The following is a 19,818-nucleotide window of genomic DNA, read 5'->3' on the forward strand; positions in this document are numbered from 1 at the left end:
CACCTAGTACTCCCCTGCATTCCTCTACCTCTTTCTTAGTTCATTATTGCTTATCCTCTCCTTCAATAACCATATGTATTTTGGATTAGGCTGATGTGGCCTCTTAGTCCTACGTGGCAACGAGGAGTTGCTATAACAAATTATGTGAAATTTCGATTATATTCCTAAGAATGCAAAAAAAAATAAATGGCCGGGGGGTGGTCAGATCATTAACTAGCAACTAGCAAGCCAATATGGATGCTTTCGTTCCCAAACTTAGCTATTGTATGGCAATATTGTTGCCCAGGTTGGGTGTGGATTGGGTCATATCTGAATAACGATGATTGTTGTGGGCTTGACAAGCAAAGCGTGAAGGTGGTATTGGCGCATGCCTGCTGCGAAAAAGGAATCCATTTAGGAGGGGAATATTGTCCTTATCTTTTCAGGAGCAAATTTTTTAAATAATATTATCCTCTTAAATGTATTAAATAAATACTCTCTATTTCAAATGAAATAAAAATGATCCATTTTTACCCGCTGCTGCTCGGGCATTAATTATTAATTATTTGATGTCCATGGGTAGACAGACGAGCCAGTACTGTTGAAGTAGGTTTTTTTTTTTTTTTTTTTTTAACATGTCTACACAAGGGAAGAGGAATGAGAAATTTGAACTAGTGACCTCTGTTTTAATAAGCGTGATTCACAGCCGATTGACCTACTCATTGAGAACGTTGAACTAGGTTTTTGATATGCCAAGATGTACACAGGTCTTTATTGTTTTAGCAAATAAAGACCCAAAGTAACATTTCTAGCTTCAGTGAGGGAGGATAGGGGCATTAGATCCCGGACCCACTGGGCTAAGTTATGGTGCTGCCAACAGCATATATGCTTACCCATTTAGGAAAGGAAAAACAAAGTGGAAATCTTAAACCAACCACGATTCTTTTCGTTACAAATCGGAAATCTTTATGCTTACTTGCAATTGAGGTGATCCTCGATCTCTAGTCATGTGATGTAGAAAGGTAATGAAAATTATGTTCCCCCAAACTGCGAAGGAAGGAATAAAGAAAAGAGGAGTTGCCCAAGTACGTACAATGGCCCTCATATATATATATCTGGTCCTCACGAAACTACATACATATAAGATTGCCTCCCGGCTCCTACCACAGACTACAGTTGGAGCAAGAAGAGTGCAGACAGACATGGAGAAGGAGATTGATCAATTTCTAAAGAAGAAATTCTGCTATGGTGTTGAAAACAATGAGATAAGTTCCTCCAAAATTCCCATCTACGACCAGTACCCTTTATCGAACCAATCCCTATTGGGCCTATTTCGTGGTATAAAGGTTTCGCTTGATCAAGAAATCGATCTTATTAACCAACCTCCACCTGAGGAATTTGGAATCAGGGAAAAGCTTTACTGCCTCAACGATCTTTGGACGGAGTTCAATGTGGTGTCAAATAAAGACCTAAGAACCCGTATGAACTTACAGAGGAAGCTAACTGATATGAAGGTTAAACTCGAACTCAAAAGCTTGAAGAAGGATTCTGTTCGCAAACAGGGTGATATTGGTGATACTAAACCCAGCCCACCAACCCAGCCGAGCGCTGTGTCATTTGGTGCGTCGAATATTGTTTATGGGTTTGATAACGATGTAACCTCACTGGAAAAGGTACTTGTCAGGCCAGGAAGTGAGGATCGTTTCAAGGCAATAGGCATCATGGGTAAGGCTGGTATTGGAAAAACAGCACTTTCCCAATTCTTGTTCAATAAACCGGAGGTGAAGGACTACTTCCTGCCAAGGATCTGGATATCCATGTCAACACAGCCTGGAGACGATAAGGACCAAAGAGTAGCAATCCTCAAGAGAATGTTGGAGAGCCTTGGAGTAGAAAAGAAGATCATCAACAAGGTTGACGAGGAGGAACATAAACTCAAGGGGCTACTATATGCTCTTCACCTGCAATTGCAGGGGAAGAGGTATCTGATTGTGTTGGATGATGCCAGCAGCACAGAAGAGTGGTACGGACAGTTGAATTATTCACCAACTCGCGTGGGAGAATGGGATCATCTTGCGTTTGGACTGCCAAAAGGGTGCGGGGCAGCAGTTATTGTGACTAGCAGGAATGTGGAATTAGCAAAGGAGATGGTTGGCGGGGAGGGAATCCTACATCGGGTTCTACCCCTTTCAGATCCGGATAGCTTCTGGTCTATATTCAAAAAGGCGGCTGAACAACAATCAAACAGGACATACGACATCGCCGAGCTCCAAATTAATACGGGAATTCTAAAGGAGGAAATCTTACAAAAGTGTGCGGGCCTACCATTAACTGCAACAATGATGGGTGAGTATCAAGATTTCCTTAAGTAAAGACTGCCCATCTTTTTCATTATTGAATTTGTGGTACCACATGTAGGTTCTACAAATTCAGTGATAGATTTGCAAAAGATATGACTAAAAAATGAATATGTAACATTTTTTTTTTTTTTTAATTATGACTCGAGTACCGCCAATGTGGTCCTCATGTTATATAGTACATTTTAATTTCTTTGGCATGTAATAAATTATCTATATATATACATTTTTATATAATACATTGTATTGTCTCTTAGTAATTAAGTTATATAAACTTTTAGAGGTATATTTGGATGATCCAATATATTGAAATTTGTGTCTTTAACATGCATATGGACTGCCTAGTACTTTCAATTTTGTTTTGAAAATGAGACTATAATTTATATTAAATATAATGAGGAAGAGACTCTTCTCTTGTTTACTCACATTTTTAAAACATGAGAATGCCATATAGACAAAAAGAGGGATTGAGATCCGGCGCAATACATTTAATATGGGCTATTCATTTTAACTGAAAAGCCTAGATCCTAACAACAAATAATTTATTTATTTATTTATTTATTTTTTATAAAAAGAGAGTGGGGTGGCTTGAGGTCTATCGGGTGGTTTGACCACTTAGAAGGGGTGGTTGGGCCACCCTTTTTGGCCAATGTGGTGATGGTTGAGCCACATTATACGCTTTGGGGGGTGGTTTGACCACTCTCTCTATCTCTGCTCGAATTTGGGTGTGGTGGAACTACCCCCAAGGCCACGGGGTGGTTCCGCAACCCCAAACCACCCCTTCTAGGAATGAGGTATTTCTAGGAAAATGTCATTTTTGTGATGGAATGTTTAAACTCAGTATTATTAATGAAATTATTCACATTCTTCTTATATTGTAGAGTTACCTTATTTATGACATGGTTGCTAAGCACATTTAAATTTTAAAAATTTAAGATATATATTTATAAGCATGTTAATAATGCCAAGTGTGAAATGTGTATTCAAGCTCAAATGACTAAAAAACCATTCCCCACAATCCAAAGATATCCACAAATCTTAGAACTCGTACATTCTAACATATGTGAATTAAATGGTACCTTAAGTAGGGGATGTAGAAGATACTTTATTACATTCATAGATGATTTTTCTAATGTGTATTTAATGAAAAGTAAAAGGGGTGCCTTTGTCAACATTCAAGTAGAAAATAAAAATCCTTAGAATTGATAGAGGAAAAGAATCTAGTCCTCATTTTATTTCATCTCAAGCTATAGTCTTCCTTGTGGAAGGAGACATAGATACAATATTTAATAAAATACCCATTGTACTTAACATAGATGACGATCCAACAAGTTTTGATGAATCTATGTGATCTAGAGACGTAGCCTTCTGGAAAGAAACTGTAAATTATGAAATAGACTCAATACTATCAAATAATGCCAAATAATACTTGGATACTAGTGGATTTACCTCTAGGTTCCAAACCTATAGGCTGAAAATGGATATTTAGAAGGAATTATAATTTTGATAGGACAATCTAAACCAAAGTAAGGTGAGTTGCAAAACGCTTTAGACAAAAAGAAGGTATAGAATATTTTGATACCTATACACCATTATCTAAGTATATATGGTGATCTTACAAAAGGCTTTAGACAAGAGAATGGCAAAGCTTATTTTCATATATATATATATTCGCGTTCTTATAGCTCTTGCATCTAAAAATGATTTGTATGTGCATAAAATGGATGTAAAAACGGCATTCTTAATTAGTGATCTTAGTGAGAATGTATACACAGAACAACATGAAGGCTAGGGTTTGTTCAACTTGAAAATGAAAAGAAAGTCTGTAAATGAGTTGAGTCATTATATGGTTTGAAATAAGATCAAAACAATGGCATGAAAAGCTTGATTATGTTATTTAATCTAATGTTTTCAAACATAATTGAGCTAAAATGTGTATTTTATTCAAAATTCACAAAAGATTATGGTGTCATTGTTTGCCTTTATGTTGATGACATGGTAATTTATCGTGAGTGGTAAAACCCATGGTCTAGAAATTTATTTTAAGTTGTTCAAGTGCCAAAACAAACACAAATTGAGGTTGTTTGTCAAAAATAGACGTTAGTGGTTTTACTTCGTTTACATAAATGACATAAATGTTTTGGGAAACTTTAAAAAACTCTCATAAACTTCCACTCATTTTAACACTACCCTCAAAGTTAAAAACTCTCAATTAAGGATATCGAACTTTCAATTGCTCAATTTTGTTAGGATTTTCCATTAATTTTTTTTTAAAATGCCCAAAATACCAATTTTTTAATAAAAAAATAAAAAAATTGCAAAGATGTTGCAAAATGTTTTTTTTTTTTTTTAAAAAATAAAAACATTTTTATAAAAATAAAAAAGTTCAAGTCCTAACGGCTAAAAAGTCTTAAGTCCTAACATATGTATCCTTATCTGACCCAGCAGTACTAAGAGTTTTTTTTTTTTTTTTTTTTTGAGACAGAAATTTCAAACAGACATATAATAAAGAAGAGACGTTTTTAACATATTTTAAGTGGGTATTTTTCATTCCCGTTCGAAAATTTGGTAATTATTGCGCCAATTATTTGTTATGTGAAATCGTAATTTTACTTTAAATTCGAGCTTTTTTAAATAAGTACTCCCAAGCGGGCCAAGCTTGCTTATAAAAATCGCAATGCCAAACACTTTGCGTTTTGCGATTTCTTTTAAAAACGCAGATCGAAATTACCATCCTAAAAACACCCTTAATGTCTCTTTGTGATCATCCATGCCAACCCATTCCCAACCTCTTCGGACTCTTCAACCTCAAAACCCTATTTCTTGTTAAATTGTCTGTGGTCCACCCATTTTCTTGACACAATTTGCAATTGCAGGTTGTTAAATGTTCATTTTTAAACTTTGAAATTATAAGCGTGGAAGTGATGATAATTTGGGGAGGCTAAGTGAGAATAACTTTTACAGGACCATTGTCCCCTCCAATAGCAATAACCCACTAAGACAATTTAACAAGAAAGGGAAATGTTTGGTTATTCTTGAGCTTCTTTCCAACAAGAAAACAACAGATTATCTCCCCTGTCGTTTTCATGTTCTTCTGATTTTAGATTAACATTATTTTTTAAAAATTAAGTGAGGGAAATAAGGATGATTTTTTTTTTTTAAAAAAAAATAATATCTACACCAAAAAGGCAAAAGAATAAGCCCATATCCTCCATAACTCTGTTCCTCCGCCAGCACAAGTCAACCACCGAAGGCACAAACATCACCAACGTTGTCCGAGCGCACACAATCGAAATCTTCCCGGGCGTGTCAAAGATCTTGATAAGAGGAACGGAGGTTGGAGATTGTTCGTTCTTGGATAAGCTTCTAGCTTGATCTTTTGCGGTTTCGACTCCCGGCTTTGACGAGGCCGAAGATGGCAAGCACGAGGTGTATTGGCGGAGAGCTAGTCGTGATGGTGCCAAAAAGGCGCGGACTTGCAGAATGGTATTGATGCTGATCAAGAAGAAGTGGGTTTTCATGGGCTTGTTATTTCGTTCGTCAAATAATAATAATAATAAAGGTGTCTCTCTTTGTGTTCTTTGAATTCAAGTGTGCTTAGTTTGAACTGTTATTTGGAAAGGCTTGGGCATGTATGGATTCACTATGTGAAATTGAATGAGTTTCTGCCTCTTTGGGTGATTGTGTTTACCAAGAAAATTTATTAGTATATTTCTTTTGGGTGGGGGATGGAGGGTGTGGCCCGTGTGGGTGGTGTTCTCTTTAAGAAGGTTTCAGATCTCTCGTTTTTTTTTTTTTTGTAGATATATAGTATGGGTAATCTAGAGTTTTCATGTTAAATTGTCTTGGTGTTCCAATCTGACGTGGCTTATTGCTATTGGAGGGAACAAAAAAAACCTAGTTTATACTAAATTCTTGTAGAAGTTAATTCTCTTTTTCCATCCATTTATAACCATTATTTTATACTTCAAATTACTTGCTGTGATTATACAGATAAGAGTACATCAAGATAACTATTATATCTCTTCATCCTTACATTTATTTTCTTAAAAAGAATGCCACATGCTCTACTAATGCACAACCTTGGCATCTAGATCCAATTGAGGAGGGATGGAGTCAAGGAGATGCACAAGAATATTGCGACTTATTGAAATCCACAAAAGTACACACACCAAACAGAATTAAATTCAAAAACTGGGCAGGAAACATAACATACTTCTGATAGTCTGAGTCATCTTGTTAGGAGCAACCGAGTGAGTGAATGTATAATGTTGTGTCTCTCAACTGCTCTTACTTCATCTTTCAGTTAATTACTTCAGCCATACTATTCCTTTCTCATTGCACGGAAAATAAGTAAGGTTAGGGCATTTGAAATTCTCCAAGTAGATCAATTTTGGAAATGATGACCGGAGCTTTTTATAATCCATCTTTAAGTTACTCAAGAACTTGAGACGTAGTACCTCAACTTTCTCCCACTTGTCTGAACTTAGATTTTGGAGGGTCCCTCCTCTGATGTAGAGTTTGTTTAGCTCTGGAAGATTTCTTGGCTGCAACCAAATGGGTGCTGTCGTACCAGGGTAACACTTCAAATCCAATTTCTCTAGTTTCTTAATAACTTTCCCATCTGTGGGACCCGTCGGTGCTTCTAATGTATTAGGTCCAGAGATAACTGGTTTACTGTCACTCGTTGATGCCGGTGCTGTTCCAAACCTGTCTTGCTTTCTATTATCTCCAACATTCTCGGGATTCATGGTGCTTCGTTCCCTTGGTTGTGACACATTTTTGTTATCCCCACTGTTTTTCAGAGTTGTGGTGGTCGTTGTAGTTATTGGTTGTGCTGCATCCCTGTCTTGCCTTTTCTTTTCTTCACTTTGCTCTGGACTCTTGGCAGTTGCTGCAATTGGTTGTGCTGCATCCCTGTCTTGCCTTTTCTTGTCTTCACTTTCCTCTGGACTCTTGGCGGTTGCTGCAATTGGTTGTGCTGCATCCCTGTCTTGCCCTTTCTTTTCTTCACTTTCCTCTGGACTCTTGGCGGTTGCTGCAATTGGTTGTGCTGCATCCCTGGCTTGCCTTTCCTTTTCTTCACTTTCCTCTGGACTCTTGGCGGCTGCTGCAATTGGTTGTGCTGCATCCGTGGCTTGCCTTTTCTTTTCTTCACTTTCCTCTGGACTCTTGGCGGCTACTGCAATTGGTTCTGCTGCATCCCTGGCTTGCCTTTTCTTTTCTTCACTTTCCTCTGGACTCTTGGCGGCTGCTGCAATTGGTTGTGCTGCATCCGTGGCTTGCCTTTTCTTTTCTTCACTTTCCTCTGGACTCTTGGCGGCTACTGCAATTGGTTCTGCTGCATCCCTGGCTTGCCTTTTCTTTTCTTCACTTTCCTCTGGACTCTTGGCGGCTGCTGCAATTGGTTGTGCTGCATCCCTGGCTTGCCTTTTCTTTTCTACACTTTCCTCTGGACTCTTTCCGGTTGCTGGAATTGGTTGTGTCCCATCCACGCCTTGTGTTTTCTTATCTTCCGTTGCTTGTGGTGCACCCTTTTCTTTCTTAGCATTGTTGTCTGATTTGGGTAGAAAAGCTCCCGCTCCCCAAGTAATTGTCAGCTTTCGAAGCCCTAAAATATGTACAAGAGTGGTCACATCTTTATCGTCAGGGAATGCATTCGAGTTTGTGTAGATGCTCAATTTCCTTAGCTCGCGCAATTTTGACAAATCTTCAAGACTACAGTTAGGATTTGCACGTGAGTCGTGGTGACTGACTACAAACCCTTTAAGAACTTGGAGCTTAGAGAGAGAGATAATCTCTTTGGGCATGTAATCAACCAGGTAACATTCAGATATATCCAAGTGTGTCAGACTCTTGAGTGAGCCGATTCCACTTGGAATTGCCTCTAGATTGTGACACGCTCTAAGATCCAAGATCATCAAATTTACGAGCTTACATACGGAATCAGGAAGCTTGGTAATTCTAGAAATTCCTTGAAGGCTGAGAAACCTTAAAAGTTTCATACTTTTCAACCCTGTCAAGAAATCAATGCCCTCTACTTCAATATGATGCTTAGCTGAGGTCTGCCACCTTCCCAAATAAAGAACTTTGACATTCTTCAACTTTGAAAACCACTCCAAATCAAAAACATCAGGATAAGGCTCATTGACGTTGAATATTACTTGCAGTTTCTCTGGATCCAACTTCAACTTTGGCCCAGAATCGGATGCAGAGGAAGTTGGCCCTGGATCCGATGCAGAGGAAGTTGGCCCTGGTCCATGGCCACTCCCTTCATTTTTCCTTTTCGGTTCATTTTTCCTTTTCGATCCATTTTTACCAGTCAAGTCGATTTTACTTTTAAATAATTCTCCATACTTAAATTCATCGACTAAACACGCCCGGTAAGACTTGTGAAAAATGGCACTGGGATTGTTTTTGTCATCAAAATCAAAGAACTGAGCTTCCTTGGCAAGCAGAATCACCGCAGAACGAATCAAAGGATTCATCTTATAGCTGTCCACGACATACTTGTACTTCTCATCTACGGGCTCAATGCAGTTCTTCTTCACCAGCTCTTCAAAGATTTGATCAGCAGCGTTGTCATCCAGTGAGCTAACAAAGCCTTCTCCAAACCACCAATGTGTCATAAACCTCTTCTTCACAACCTCGTTTTCCGGAATTACAGCAAAACACAACAAGCACAGCTTTGTTCGGAGCTCCAGATTCTCATAAACTTTCCGAAAGTCTCGGAAGGCTGGGCTGCTCTTAAATTGGCTGCTCTTAAATTTTTGGTCATCTTGATGTAAGACAGGCAATATATCAAGCACTTGGCTGTGATCAAACTCGCTCATGACCTTCTTGTACCAGTCGGCATCAGAGTCTGTGGGAGACAATTTATTCGACGAGGAGATCTGGTGCTTCAACTTCATGACAACCTTATTGAGTACGCGAATCTTGGCTTTGAGTTCTTGGTCTTGAAGTTCAGTTTGTGATCCTTGTTGTTGGCCTTGAAGTTCAGTTTGCGATTCTTGAAAGTCGCTGTGCCGTATAAGAGCGTTGACGAAGACAGTGGCAGTGTCCTCGAAGGTCTTAACTTTGTTGCTTAAGCTCTTCGAATTGTCCTCCATGTTCTTCAGGAAACTTCTTATGTAACTCAGATCATTCGTTAGCTTCTTTAGTTCTTTGCCCGTGTCCTCGCCCTTGTCCGCGCCCTCGCCCTCGCCCTCGACCGCGCTCTGAGCTATCTGGGAGTACATATTGGCTAGCTGGAGGCGCTTCACAACACCGGGGATAATGGTCTCGCTTATTTCCGAAACTTTCGTAGAACCATCTCCAGATTTCGCCGATAGTACCGGTGCCTGCTGTATAAATGACTTCAAATTAATTCGTGCAAAATCCCAACTACAGATTACAATATAAATCATTCAGATTTGATTTTGTAAAATCCACGTGAAAAACTATTTGTTTTTTAGATTTATTTCATTTTTTATAGTAATTAAATTTGTGTCTCACGTTAAGGGAACAATTAACATAAATCTTAGTGTTCGTATGTGTGGTTGTTTCGTTTTATTTACAGTAATTATCATCTTTTGCACAACAAGTGATATTAGAGCGAGCCAGGTTTTCAAATTTATGATTTTGGTCAATATGATGATCATGAAATATGAAGTAAAGAAGTTAAATGGCAAAAACAATTTCTCTTTTTGGCAAAGAATAATGAAAAATCTTTTGATTCATCAAGAAGTTTACAATGTGTTATATATTGGGAAAGGCGAAGAAACCCGATAATAAGGATGATGATAAGTGAGATGGATGCAAGGCTGCTAGTGCAATTCATCTTAATTTATTAGATAAATCAATAGAATTTTAAAAGTTTGCATATGACAAAATGATTAACGAATAAGTTGTATGTGAATAAACAATTATATGTTTACAGATGAAGAAAAACACATATCTGCTTGAGCACATCAACAAGTTTAAAATGTTGAATACATAATTCTCAAAATTTGGAGTAGAGATTGAAAAAGAAGATAAAGTGATACTTTTGTTGGCATCGGTCCTACTTTCTATGATTATTTAATTAGGGCATTAATGTATGAGAAAAAAAACACTTGAGAGTTAGAAGTGGTTAATACAACTCTCTTGTCATATGACACAAGAAGAAAACATATGATTAGTTAGAAGAGCTTGTAGCAAGGTTTGAGCTAAAGCATGAAAGAGATAAGTTTAAAGCACAGAAAGGATAAGTTTAAGGAAAAAAAAATATGGTAGATGAAAGCACTCTCCAAGAACCCTAGCACCACCTAGAATCGGCCACCCCATAGTCGCAAGAAAAAAAATTGATTTCATGACCTTCTCCTACCAATCTACACAAACAAAGATCTTATGGAAAAAAATTTCTCCATCTCCAACTCCATTCGTACGTAAGTAATCAATCTTCTTACTCTCTATGTATTATTTTTAAGAGCATGTAGTGCTTCAACTCCTACATATAGTCATGTGTACAACAAATCATATGCTCCTATATTATTATTTGTTTTTCTTGAACATTTTTTTTCGTGTTCGATAAATCACTTGCATGATTTCATTGTTCTTACAATTTCAAGTATAGCACGTTGCCTATATTATTATTTGTTTTTCTTGAACATTTTTTTTCGTGTTCGATAAATCACTTGCATGATTTCATTGTTCTTACAATTTCAACTATAGCACGTGTATCTTCACTTTCATTACATGTTAGAAAACAACACACATAAACTCACATGTTCTTAAAATCGGAATTAATAGATTAGCAAAATATTCCAACATCGAAAGAAGATAACATATATAGTGTGTCGTATAACTAGAGTCTAGAACTCTTAATTCCACCGGGTATTAATTCCACCAAAGTAGATAATCAAATATGGTTTTCACTCACAATGTTATTGCTAAGAGAAAAAAGAATATGGGGTATGATTTATCACATCTCATAATATAGGTAGAATATTAAAAAAATAAAAATAAATAAATAATAATAATAAAAAAAATCCTTGTATATATAAACAGCAATCATACCATAGACACAACAATTGAATGAATTAAGAGAATAATTAGGTTCTGGAATATTCAATAAGAACATGTTACGAATGTTTAAAAAAAATAAAAATAAATCTATTTGATCCATTCTCATTTCTCAATAGACTAGTGGGCCTAGCTAACTTATGTTTAAGATAAAGATTTTCTTAGATTTCAAACCCTAGCAGAGCTTAAGGAAGTGCCGCACAGTTGGAGAGGGGGAGTTTCTCCCGTCCCCTCCCTTCCCCAATTTGTTTTCCCCCTCTCTTTTCCTGATCTTTTGCCCCCTCCCTTCCTCATTTTCCTTCCCCCCTCTCTTCCCCAATCTGTGTTTTTTTTTTTTTGTGTTTGTTTTTGGATTTCGCTTTCTTTTCCCTGTTGTTGTTCTTTGTCTGCTTGTCTATTTTTTCTTGCTAGGTGTATGTTTGGGCAAACTTTGTGGGTGCCGCTCATGGGGGATTCACTCAAACTTCCCCCCCCCCCCCCCCCCCGGCGTTCTTAAAGTGTGCCGCCGATCTCCTCCGCGCTAGTTTTGCCGTCTACAATCTTCTTCCGGGTCTTTTCACGCGTCCCCACTGCGATGTGCTTCCAACACGACCTACGCATCAGTTTCCGGCAAGCATGCGATCGGCTTTTCTTTCGGCTGCTACCATCCGCTTAGTGTGCTCCTGTTTTTTAATTTTCAACTGTATTGCTTTGATTTTCCCTATATTTTGGTTAGGATGTGTTGTTTTCCCTGTATTTTCCTTGTTTTCTTGCTGCTTGTAATAAGGCCACGTCCTCTCTCTTGATCTACTAACTTGTTATTTTAGTCCAGACCCTTGGGGTTGTGGATGTGAACAATATCCTAGCTTTCGGGTCGAGGAGGATGTGTGTTAGCATGGGGTCCTTTTGATCCCAGGGTCGAGGAATTAGAACTACCTATGCATTAGTTTGTGTCTGCCTAGCGCAAATCTGTTATTTCAAATGAAGATTAGTTATAGGTTAGCGGATGTTTAGCGTCTTTGATGTGTAATCTTTTAGTTACGGCTTCGATCTTTTAGCTTCAGCTAGGATCTTTCAGAACGTTATGTTCTGTGATTGTAAGAGTTTTAATGCTCTTGGCTCCTCTATTAATGAGATAAGAATGATTTTCCTTAAAAAACTTATGTTTAAGGTAGCATGAGCTTAGTAATTAGAGCAGATTAGGGAAACAGTCCAATTTAATATTATGGTAAGGTTAAGATGGATGGAAATTAGTTAGAATAGACCCAAATAGACCTCTCCGAACAAAATTCCAAATGTTTCTTAGAGCATGTTTGGAGTTGTATTTGAAAAATAGAGTTTTTAAGTAAAAAAAAAAAAAAAAACTTTTTGGACCCTTAAAAACGCTTTCAATTTTTTTTTACCAAACAGATACTTTTGTCTTCAAACAGACTTTTTGAGTGTTAAACACACTTTTAGGCCCCTCAAACACATACTCAAACAGACTCTTAGAGCATGTTTGAGATTGTATTTGATAAATAGAGCTTTTAAGTTATATATATATATATATATATATATATATATATATATATATGTGTGTGTGTGTGTGTGTGTGTGTGTGTGTGTGTGTTTTCTGGCAAAAGTTTTATTTTTAAGGTTTTGTCAAAAGTGCGTTTTATCAATTTTTAGGCTTTTTGAACACTTAAAAACGCTTTCAATTCTTTTTACCAAACTGATACTTTTTTCTTCAAACGAATTTTTTGAATGTTAAATGTACTTTTAGGCCCCTCAAATACACACTCAAACATGACCTTAATATCCATTTAACAAAGTTTTTAATTTGAAACTATTTTCTTAGCATGCATTTAATTCTACATATTATATAGTAATTGCTCTGTAACCTCTTAAAACATGTCTGACCCAAACGGGTACATCCTTAAAACAATGTGAGTATGTGATCGAACTCTTTTCCAACCCGGGAGGTGGGATTGGCATCAGAGAAAGCGAAGAATATTGCATTATTAAAGAGGATACCTGGTCCTTCCGCCCTATGAGAGTCATGAGTTCGTCAAGCTTGGCTTTCATTGCTGGCAAGTGATCAACTTTTTTACCATCATCATCAGTTCCCAAATCGTAGAGCTTTTCAGCTGAGAAGGTCCTTTCTAAAACAGTTTTGACGAGATCACCTCTGGCCTTGGCCTTGTTGTCACCGAAGTTAATCAAGTTCTCAGCTTCAGTACTGAGGTGGCCAACAAGAGATCGGATTTTGGACTTGGTTTCTTCCTACCATTTTTTTTGGAAAAAGAATGACAAATGGAAGAGAGAAGCAGTGTTAGTGTCACACAGAAATACAAAGCCTTGAGGATGGATTGGCATTAGAGAATGTGATGGATGATACCTGGCGCTTAAGCCTGGAGACAATCTCGTTGAGTTTTTCAAACTCAGCTTCGAGTTCTAGTACTGCTCGCAAGGCAACTTTTACACCACAAACGGTTTTCAAACAGTTGGAGAGTTCGTGGAGGATACTTTTTAAAACATTTTTGACTTGGGCTCCTTCGGCAATGTCCTGCCCGGAGTTCATGAAGAACTCTTTTATTTTATTCAGATTCGCAATTAGCCCATTCAGATGCTCCAACATTTTGTCTTTATCATATCCCTTGACTTTCTCGGTGCTCATCAGCAACTTCTTCAGATGCTCCAACATGTTGTCTTTATGATATCCCTTGACTTTGTCGGTGCTCTTCTGCAACTTCTCAACAACTTTGGTGAGGTGATTGACAAGATTTGGGATAATGGACTCGCTTATTTCCTTATTAACAGTCAGCTGGAAAAAGAATCACAAATCGATGAGAGAGGTGTCAGTGTCACACAGAAATGCGAAGCCAAAATCTACTACTTGTAAGTTAAAATCAAAGTTGGGATTTATAAATGTTTTTAGTACAAAATATGCGATGCTAACATGTAATTGGAGGGTATTCAATATTTTTTTAGTGATTGGCGTGGTTCCAATCAAATCATATATATGCTGTTACATGTAGCATTATCTTTTCTTATCACATGCTTTTGTCGGCATGATTTCATGTACTTAATGTCATATAAAGAAATTAGTCACCAACTATATACGTCCTGAAAACAGTGTGTGGGTATGTCATCAAACTCTTTTCCAACCCTTGAGGAGGGGATTCGCATGCATAAGAGAATGTGAAGGATGTTTTATGCGGCGAAGATACCTGGGACTTTAGCTTGGAGACAATCTTGTTGAGTGATGCAACCTCTTCTTTAAGTTGCCCTGCTGGCAAGGCAACTTTTTGACCATCATAGGCTCCCAACTTGTTGGAGAGTTTGTGGATCCTTTCTAAAACAGTTTTGAGTCGGGCACCAACGACAATGTTGTGCCCGGATTTCATTAAGAACGGTTCTATATCCTTCAGACCTGCAATTAACTTCTTCAAACTGTCCTTCGTCTTGACATCCTCGAGCAAGTTCTCGGATTTTGTGAGGCTGTCGACAAGATTTTGGATAGTGGGATTGCTTGTTTCCGGATCAACGGTTGACTGAGACGAACTCGCCATTGTTTTCGAAAAAGAATCACAAATGGAACAGAGAGGTATTAGCGTCACACACACAGAAATGGGAAGCCAAGATCGATCTACTCTAAGTTAAAATCAAAGCTGGGAATTTATAGATGTTTCTGGTCCAAAATAATTGGGGTTTTGGGTTTAATTGTTTAAGATTTGTGAGTTTAAAGGCTTTGTCGAGGAATCCGAATCTCAAGCGCACTAAGCCAACTTGTCTAGTTATGCTTCTTATAATTGAAGTGACCTTTATGCAGTATCACGTTAAAGACATTTAATGTAGAAAGGTGATACTTGCCCAAACTAGGAAGGAAAGGAATAAAGAGAAGAGTTCCAAGTACATTTCCCTCCCACCTATATGTACATATAAACCATTGCCATGGGTTTCTCCCATAGCCCACATAAAATTTTTAATTAAGGCATCTTTAATGTAGTCTCCCACATATTATGTTGCAGGATTTGAAATTGTCTGTTATGGTGAGATTTAAGAAAGATCCATGTAAGATTAACAACAACATCACTTGCACAAATAATCCAATTCATTGTATTACAAATTGAAGGGGATGGGATTAAAAAAAAAAAAAAAAATTGTAAGCAAATACACTTACAAGTCATAACTAATTCGAAACATAACTATAGTTTGTAATATGTATCTTTTGGTCATAATCTTCAATCTTCAACTCATCCGGCACGCCCATGACACATATATATCCACCCTTACTACCACGAAGTAGTGTTTCAGATTTTGCTCTTTTCTACTATATCATCTTTTCACTTTTTTTCTGAATAAAATAAGCCAATCTTGTTTGTACAAAGATGTTGGTATGAAAATTCTTCGAAAGTGAATGAGCAAAGAGATAAAATGAAGTATGCAATTTGATATTTAAAGAAAAATTGGTAAATATATTTAAGCCTATTGAACTACAGTCTGTTTTCGAGTTGAACAGACAAATGTGACATTTGAAATTTTGGATAAGTTATCGTCAGACATTAGAATAAATGAAAAAGTGGTCATGTGTCCTGCATGCAGATGACTAATTTGATCAAAATACTCTCACTTTGATCATTGAAAAATCATATTCCAAAGTACTATAAACCAGAATAGCGTGCTGACATCTATATTTTAGTCCCATTCCAACGTTTAGAATATCATCTTTTTAACTTTATCCTTTGTCTGGGTATCTTCCAACCTTCTCCAGTTCTCCTTACCCTCACACAAGCAAGGCATTGTTGAATTTCAAAAGAATCAGAATAGCGTAACTGCTAGAGAGACGCAAAGAATTACAAGAAACAGCCCTCTTAGAGTACAAATAATTGATTTCAAAAGAATCAGTGAAAGTGAATACGGAATGGAGTTGATAGATTTTAGGTTTTGAGAAAACCTAAAACACAAAGTTTAGGATTAATTATGCTTACTGTTTATCATCTTTTAAATAGGGGACTGCATAGACAACTACATGAATCAAAGTAAAAGAATTAGAGATAAACTTCGACTCTAACTTGAAGATAAACTCCTATATTGGCTTAAAGATAAACTCCTAACCTTATTATGAGATAAACTATAAACTCATACTTTTTAATAAACTAAGGCAATAGAGACTTATATATTGCAATAAAATACGGTAAAATAATTCTAGAAGTCACTCTTGTGTCACTCTAAAATTACTATTTGATCAAAATTCAATAATGATTCATCACAAACACAATAGTGCATGATTTTATAAGCCACATCATTTTTAAAGTGACACAAGAACGACTTCTAACATTATTCAACATTGCACTCTAGTGCTATAAACTTAAACTCTTAGCTAAAATAGATAATTGTCGACATGACATATCTCATTTAATGTATTTTCATAACCTGCATTAAACATAATATCTAGGGAAAACTTCACTAAGGACCCAAAAACTTCTACCTATTTTGAAATACCCCCTGAATTTCAAAATCTCTCAATTTAGTTCCCTGAACTTTCAATTGCTCTCAATTTGGACCACTCCGTCAGATTTGAAACGTCACATGATGTTTTTACCCCTGACTTTTGTATAAAATTTCAACTTTTAAAACTTTTTTTTATTTAAAAAAAAAAACAAAAATAGGGATATTTTGGTCTTTTTTGAATTTTTAACGGCTAAAATTAACGGAAGGGTTCAAATTGAGAGCAATTGAAAGTTCAGGGGACTAAATTGAGAGATTTTGAAGTTCAGGGGGGTATTTCAAAATGAGTGAAAGTTTGTGAATTCTTAGTGAAGTTTACCCTAATATCTAAGCACAAAAATGTCAAATTTGTTGCTTTTGGCAAGATTTAAAGGAAAATTCTAACGAAATAGAGTAATTGAAAGAAATTAAAAGTTCGATATTATTAATTGAGAGTTTTTTAACTTCATAAAGGTACTTTCAAAACACGTGAAAGTTCATGGAGTTTTGTGAAGTTTTCCCTATTATTTTCTATTATTCTTTACTGTATTCAAAATTCTGAATACCGAGAAAATTGGTTTTTTGAATGTTTAGATGGTTTTAGAGAATATAAAACAAAATTAAAAAAGATGTTTGGGATGGTAAATTGCATTGAATATATTTGAAAAAATTAATAATAATAATAAAAAAACTAAAAATAAATGAAAAACAAATCTCTATTTTTTCAAAAAAAAATAAAATAAAAAATAAAACACTAAAACTTGGGTGGTTCGAAAACCACCCGTAAGGGGTGGCAGATGGTGACTCGGCCACCTCAAGCCTTTGTTTATAGGTGGCTTGGCATCCCTCGAATCAAACAGGGGTGGCCAAGCCACCACCGGCCACCCCGCAACACTTATGGGTGGTTCGACCACCACCCCAGGTGCGGGGTTGTGGATGGACCACCCGTGGAGGTGGGTATTATTATTTTTTTAAAAAAAATTATTTGTAGTTTATTATTAGTTGAGTTGAAAAAAATTTGAGTGTAGTTGAGTTGAAAAGGTTAGAGTTTGGTGTAAAAGACTAAAAGATACCCAAACATAAACTCAAAAAATAGTAAAAAAATAATCAAAAAGAATTGATTAACCAAACAAGCTTCTTGTTGAATTCACGACACTTGGACGTTATAGGATTGTTGTAAAAAAATTTTTTTTTTTGAATCCAGGATTGTTGTAGAATTGCTTGCAAGTGTTGGGTAGGTTAGATTTCAACACTCATGAACCGAACCCATTAGATTTAGGGAATTTTATGCCTAATCCAAAATTTATCAATTCCTTGAATTTCTTGTATTTTTTATAAGACTGGGAGGCCTTTGATAGTTTGATTGTTGTGGTTGCGTTTTGGATGATATTTTTAATTTTTAGGGAAAAATGTAAAATCAATCCATGTGGTTTACTTGATTTGCAATTAACTTTATGTAAACCTGTGATATCAAAATGAACTCAAAGGTCGTTGAAGTATGCCAAAAAAATAATTTTTATTCATTGACTAAGGCTCCGTTTACTTCGACGTAAAATGGTTTTCGTCGGAAAATATTTTCAGGGAAGCCATTTTCCCTGAAAATGTTTTCTGTCGAAATCATTTTACGGCGTTTACCACGTACACGGAAAATAATTTTTTTTAATATTTTTTTTATATATATTTTTTTTCAATAAGGTCCCTGCAGGGACCTGCACGAGGACTTGTTTGGGACCCCGCAGGGATATGCCTGAGACCCCACAGGAACTTGACCAAGATTTATCCGGGACCTCATCTGGACTTGCCCGGGACCCACCTGAGACCTGCCTAAGACTTGACCGAGATTTGATCTGGACCTAACTGGCGGGACTCGCCTGGGACCCCGCTGGGACTTGACCAGGACCTGCCCGAGACCTCGCCAGGACCTGGGACTTCGTAGGGACTTGACCGGGACCCGCCCAAGACTTGACCGAGACCTAACAGGGACCCACCCAGGACTGGACTGGGACTCGCCCTGGACCTCGCCGAGACTTGACCTAGACCCACCTGGGATCTGCCTGGGACTTGACCGGGACTCACCTGGGACCTCGATGGGACTTGACCTAGACCCGACCGGGAAAGTCCTGGGTGGGTCCCGGTCAGCTCCCAGGCGGGTCCCGGTCATCTCCCGGGCGGGTCCCAGTTAGGTCCCGAGCGGGTCCCGGTCAGTTCTCGAGCGGGTCCTGGTCAGTTCTCGAGCGGGTCCCGGTTAGGTCCCAAGCGGGTTCCAGTCAAGTCCTGGCTGGGTCTCAGTCAAGTCCTGGGCAAGTCCTGGCGGGGTCCCGAGCAAGTCCCAACGGGGTTCCGATCAAGTCTCGGGCAAGTCCCGGTCAAGTCCTAGGCGGGTCCCAGGTAAGTCCCAGGCGGATCCTGCAGGGTCCGAGGCAAATCCCAGATGGATCTCAGTCAAGTCCCGGGCAGGTCTCGATCAAGTCCCGACCAGGTCCTAGTCGGGTCCCCGGCGGGTCTCGGTCAAGTCCTGGTGGGGTTCTGGTCAAGTCCCGAGCAGGTCCCGGCGGCATCCAGGGCAAGTCTCAATCAAGTCCAGGCGAGTCCCGGGCAAGTCACGGGCGAGTTCCAGTCAAGTCTCGGGCGAGTCATGGGAAGGTCTCGGTCAAGTCCCGAGCAGGTCCTGGCGTGGTCCCAACCGGGTCCTATGCGAGTCCCGGTCAAGTTCCTGCAAGGTTTTGGGCGGGTCTTGGCAAGGTCCATCGATTTAAGAATGAGATGCTCACAGTCAAAAAATGGTTTACGGTTTTCATTTCCGAAATTAAAGAAGAATTTTCGGTTAAAAGGAAAATATTTTCCGTTGACCACTATTTTACGTCAAAGTAAATACCATAAAATGCGGAAATCATTTTCTGAAAACCATTTTACGTTGAAGTAAACGGAGCCTTAATAGATTATATATGATAACGTGAAATGTTAGAGCCAATAAAATTGTGATACTTGTTCT

General features: G+C 37.8%; 2 protein-coding genes across 2 annotated transcripts; one reads left to right on the forward strand and one right to left on the reverse strand.

Annotated features, from left to right (window-relative positions):
* The first annotated feature begins 1,073 nt into the window (after positions 1-1,073).
* On the forward strand, positions 1,074-2,351 carry LOC132169954 (putative disease resistance protein At5g45440). The gene has a single exon (XM_059580892.2). It carries the CDS (start codon positions 1,074-1,076, stop codon positions 2,349-2,351), a length of 1,278 nt encoding a protein of 425 aa, XP_059436875.2.
* A 4,023-nt stretch (positions 2,352-6,374) lies between these two features.
* LOC132169955 (uncharacterized) lies at positions 6,375-14,908 on the reverse strand. The gene is made up of 5 exons (XM_088515708.1): positions 14,567-14,908; positions 13,735-14,160; positions 13,371-13,619; positions 8,656-9,676; positions 6,375-8,511 (listed from the first exon to the last, which is right to left on the reverse strand). Exons 1-5 carry the CDS (start codon positions 14,906-14,908, stop codon positions 6,647-6,649), a joined length of 3,903 nt encoding a protein of 1,300 aa, XP_088371834.1. The 3' UTR covers positions 6,375-6,646.
* Positions 14,909-19,818: the final 4,910 nt, after the last annotated feature.

The sequence above is a fragment of the Corylus avellana genome, chromosome 1 (assembly GCF_965113065.1).
Source record: "Corylus avellana chromosome 1, dhCorAvel1.hap1.2, whole genome shotgun sequence".
Taxonomy (NCBI): Eukaryota; Viridiplantae; Streptophyta; class Magnoliopsida; order Fagales; family Betulaceae; genus Corylus; species Corylus avellana.

Coding starts and splice junctions, on each gene's coding strand:
- LOC132169955 (XM_088515708.1), bottom strand. CDS start 14,908: ATGGCGAGTTCGTCTCAGTCAACCGTTGATCCGGAAACAAGCAATCCC. Junction 9,677..13,370: donor TCATAGGGCGGAAGGACCAG/GTATCCTCTTTA, acceptor TTTATACAGCAG/GCACCGGTACTATCGGCGAA. Junction 8,512..8,655: donor AAGTAAAATCGACTTGACTG/GTAAAAATGGAT, acceptor AGTTGGATCCAG/AGAAACTGCAAGTAATATTC.
- LOC132169954 (XM_059580892.2), top strand. CDS start 1,074: ATGGCCCTCATATATATATATCTGGTCCTCACGAAACTACATACATAT.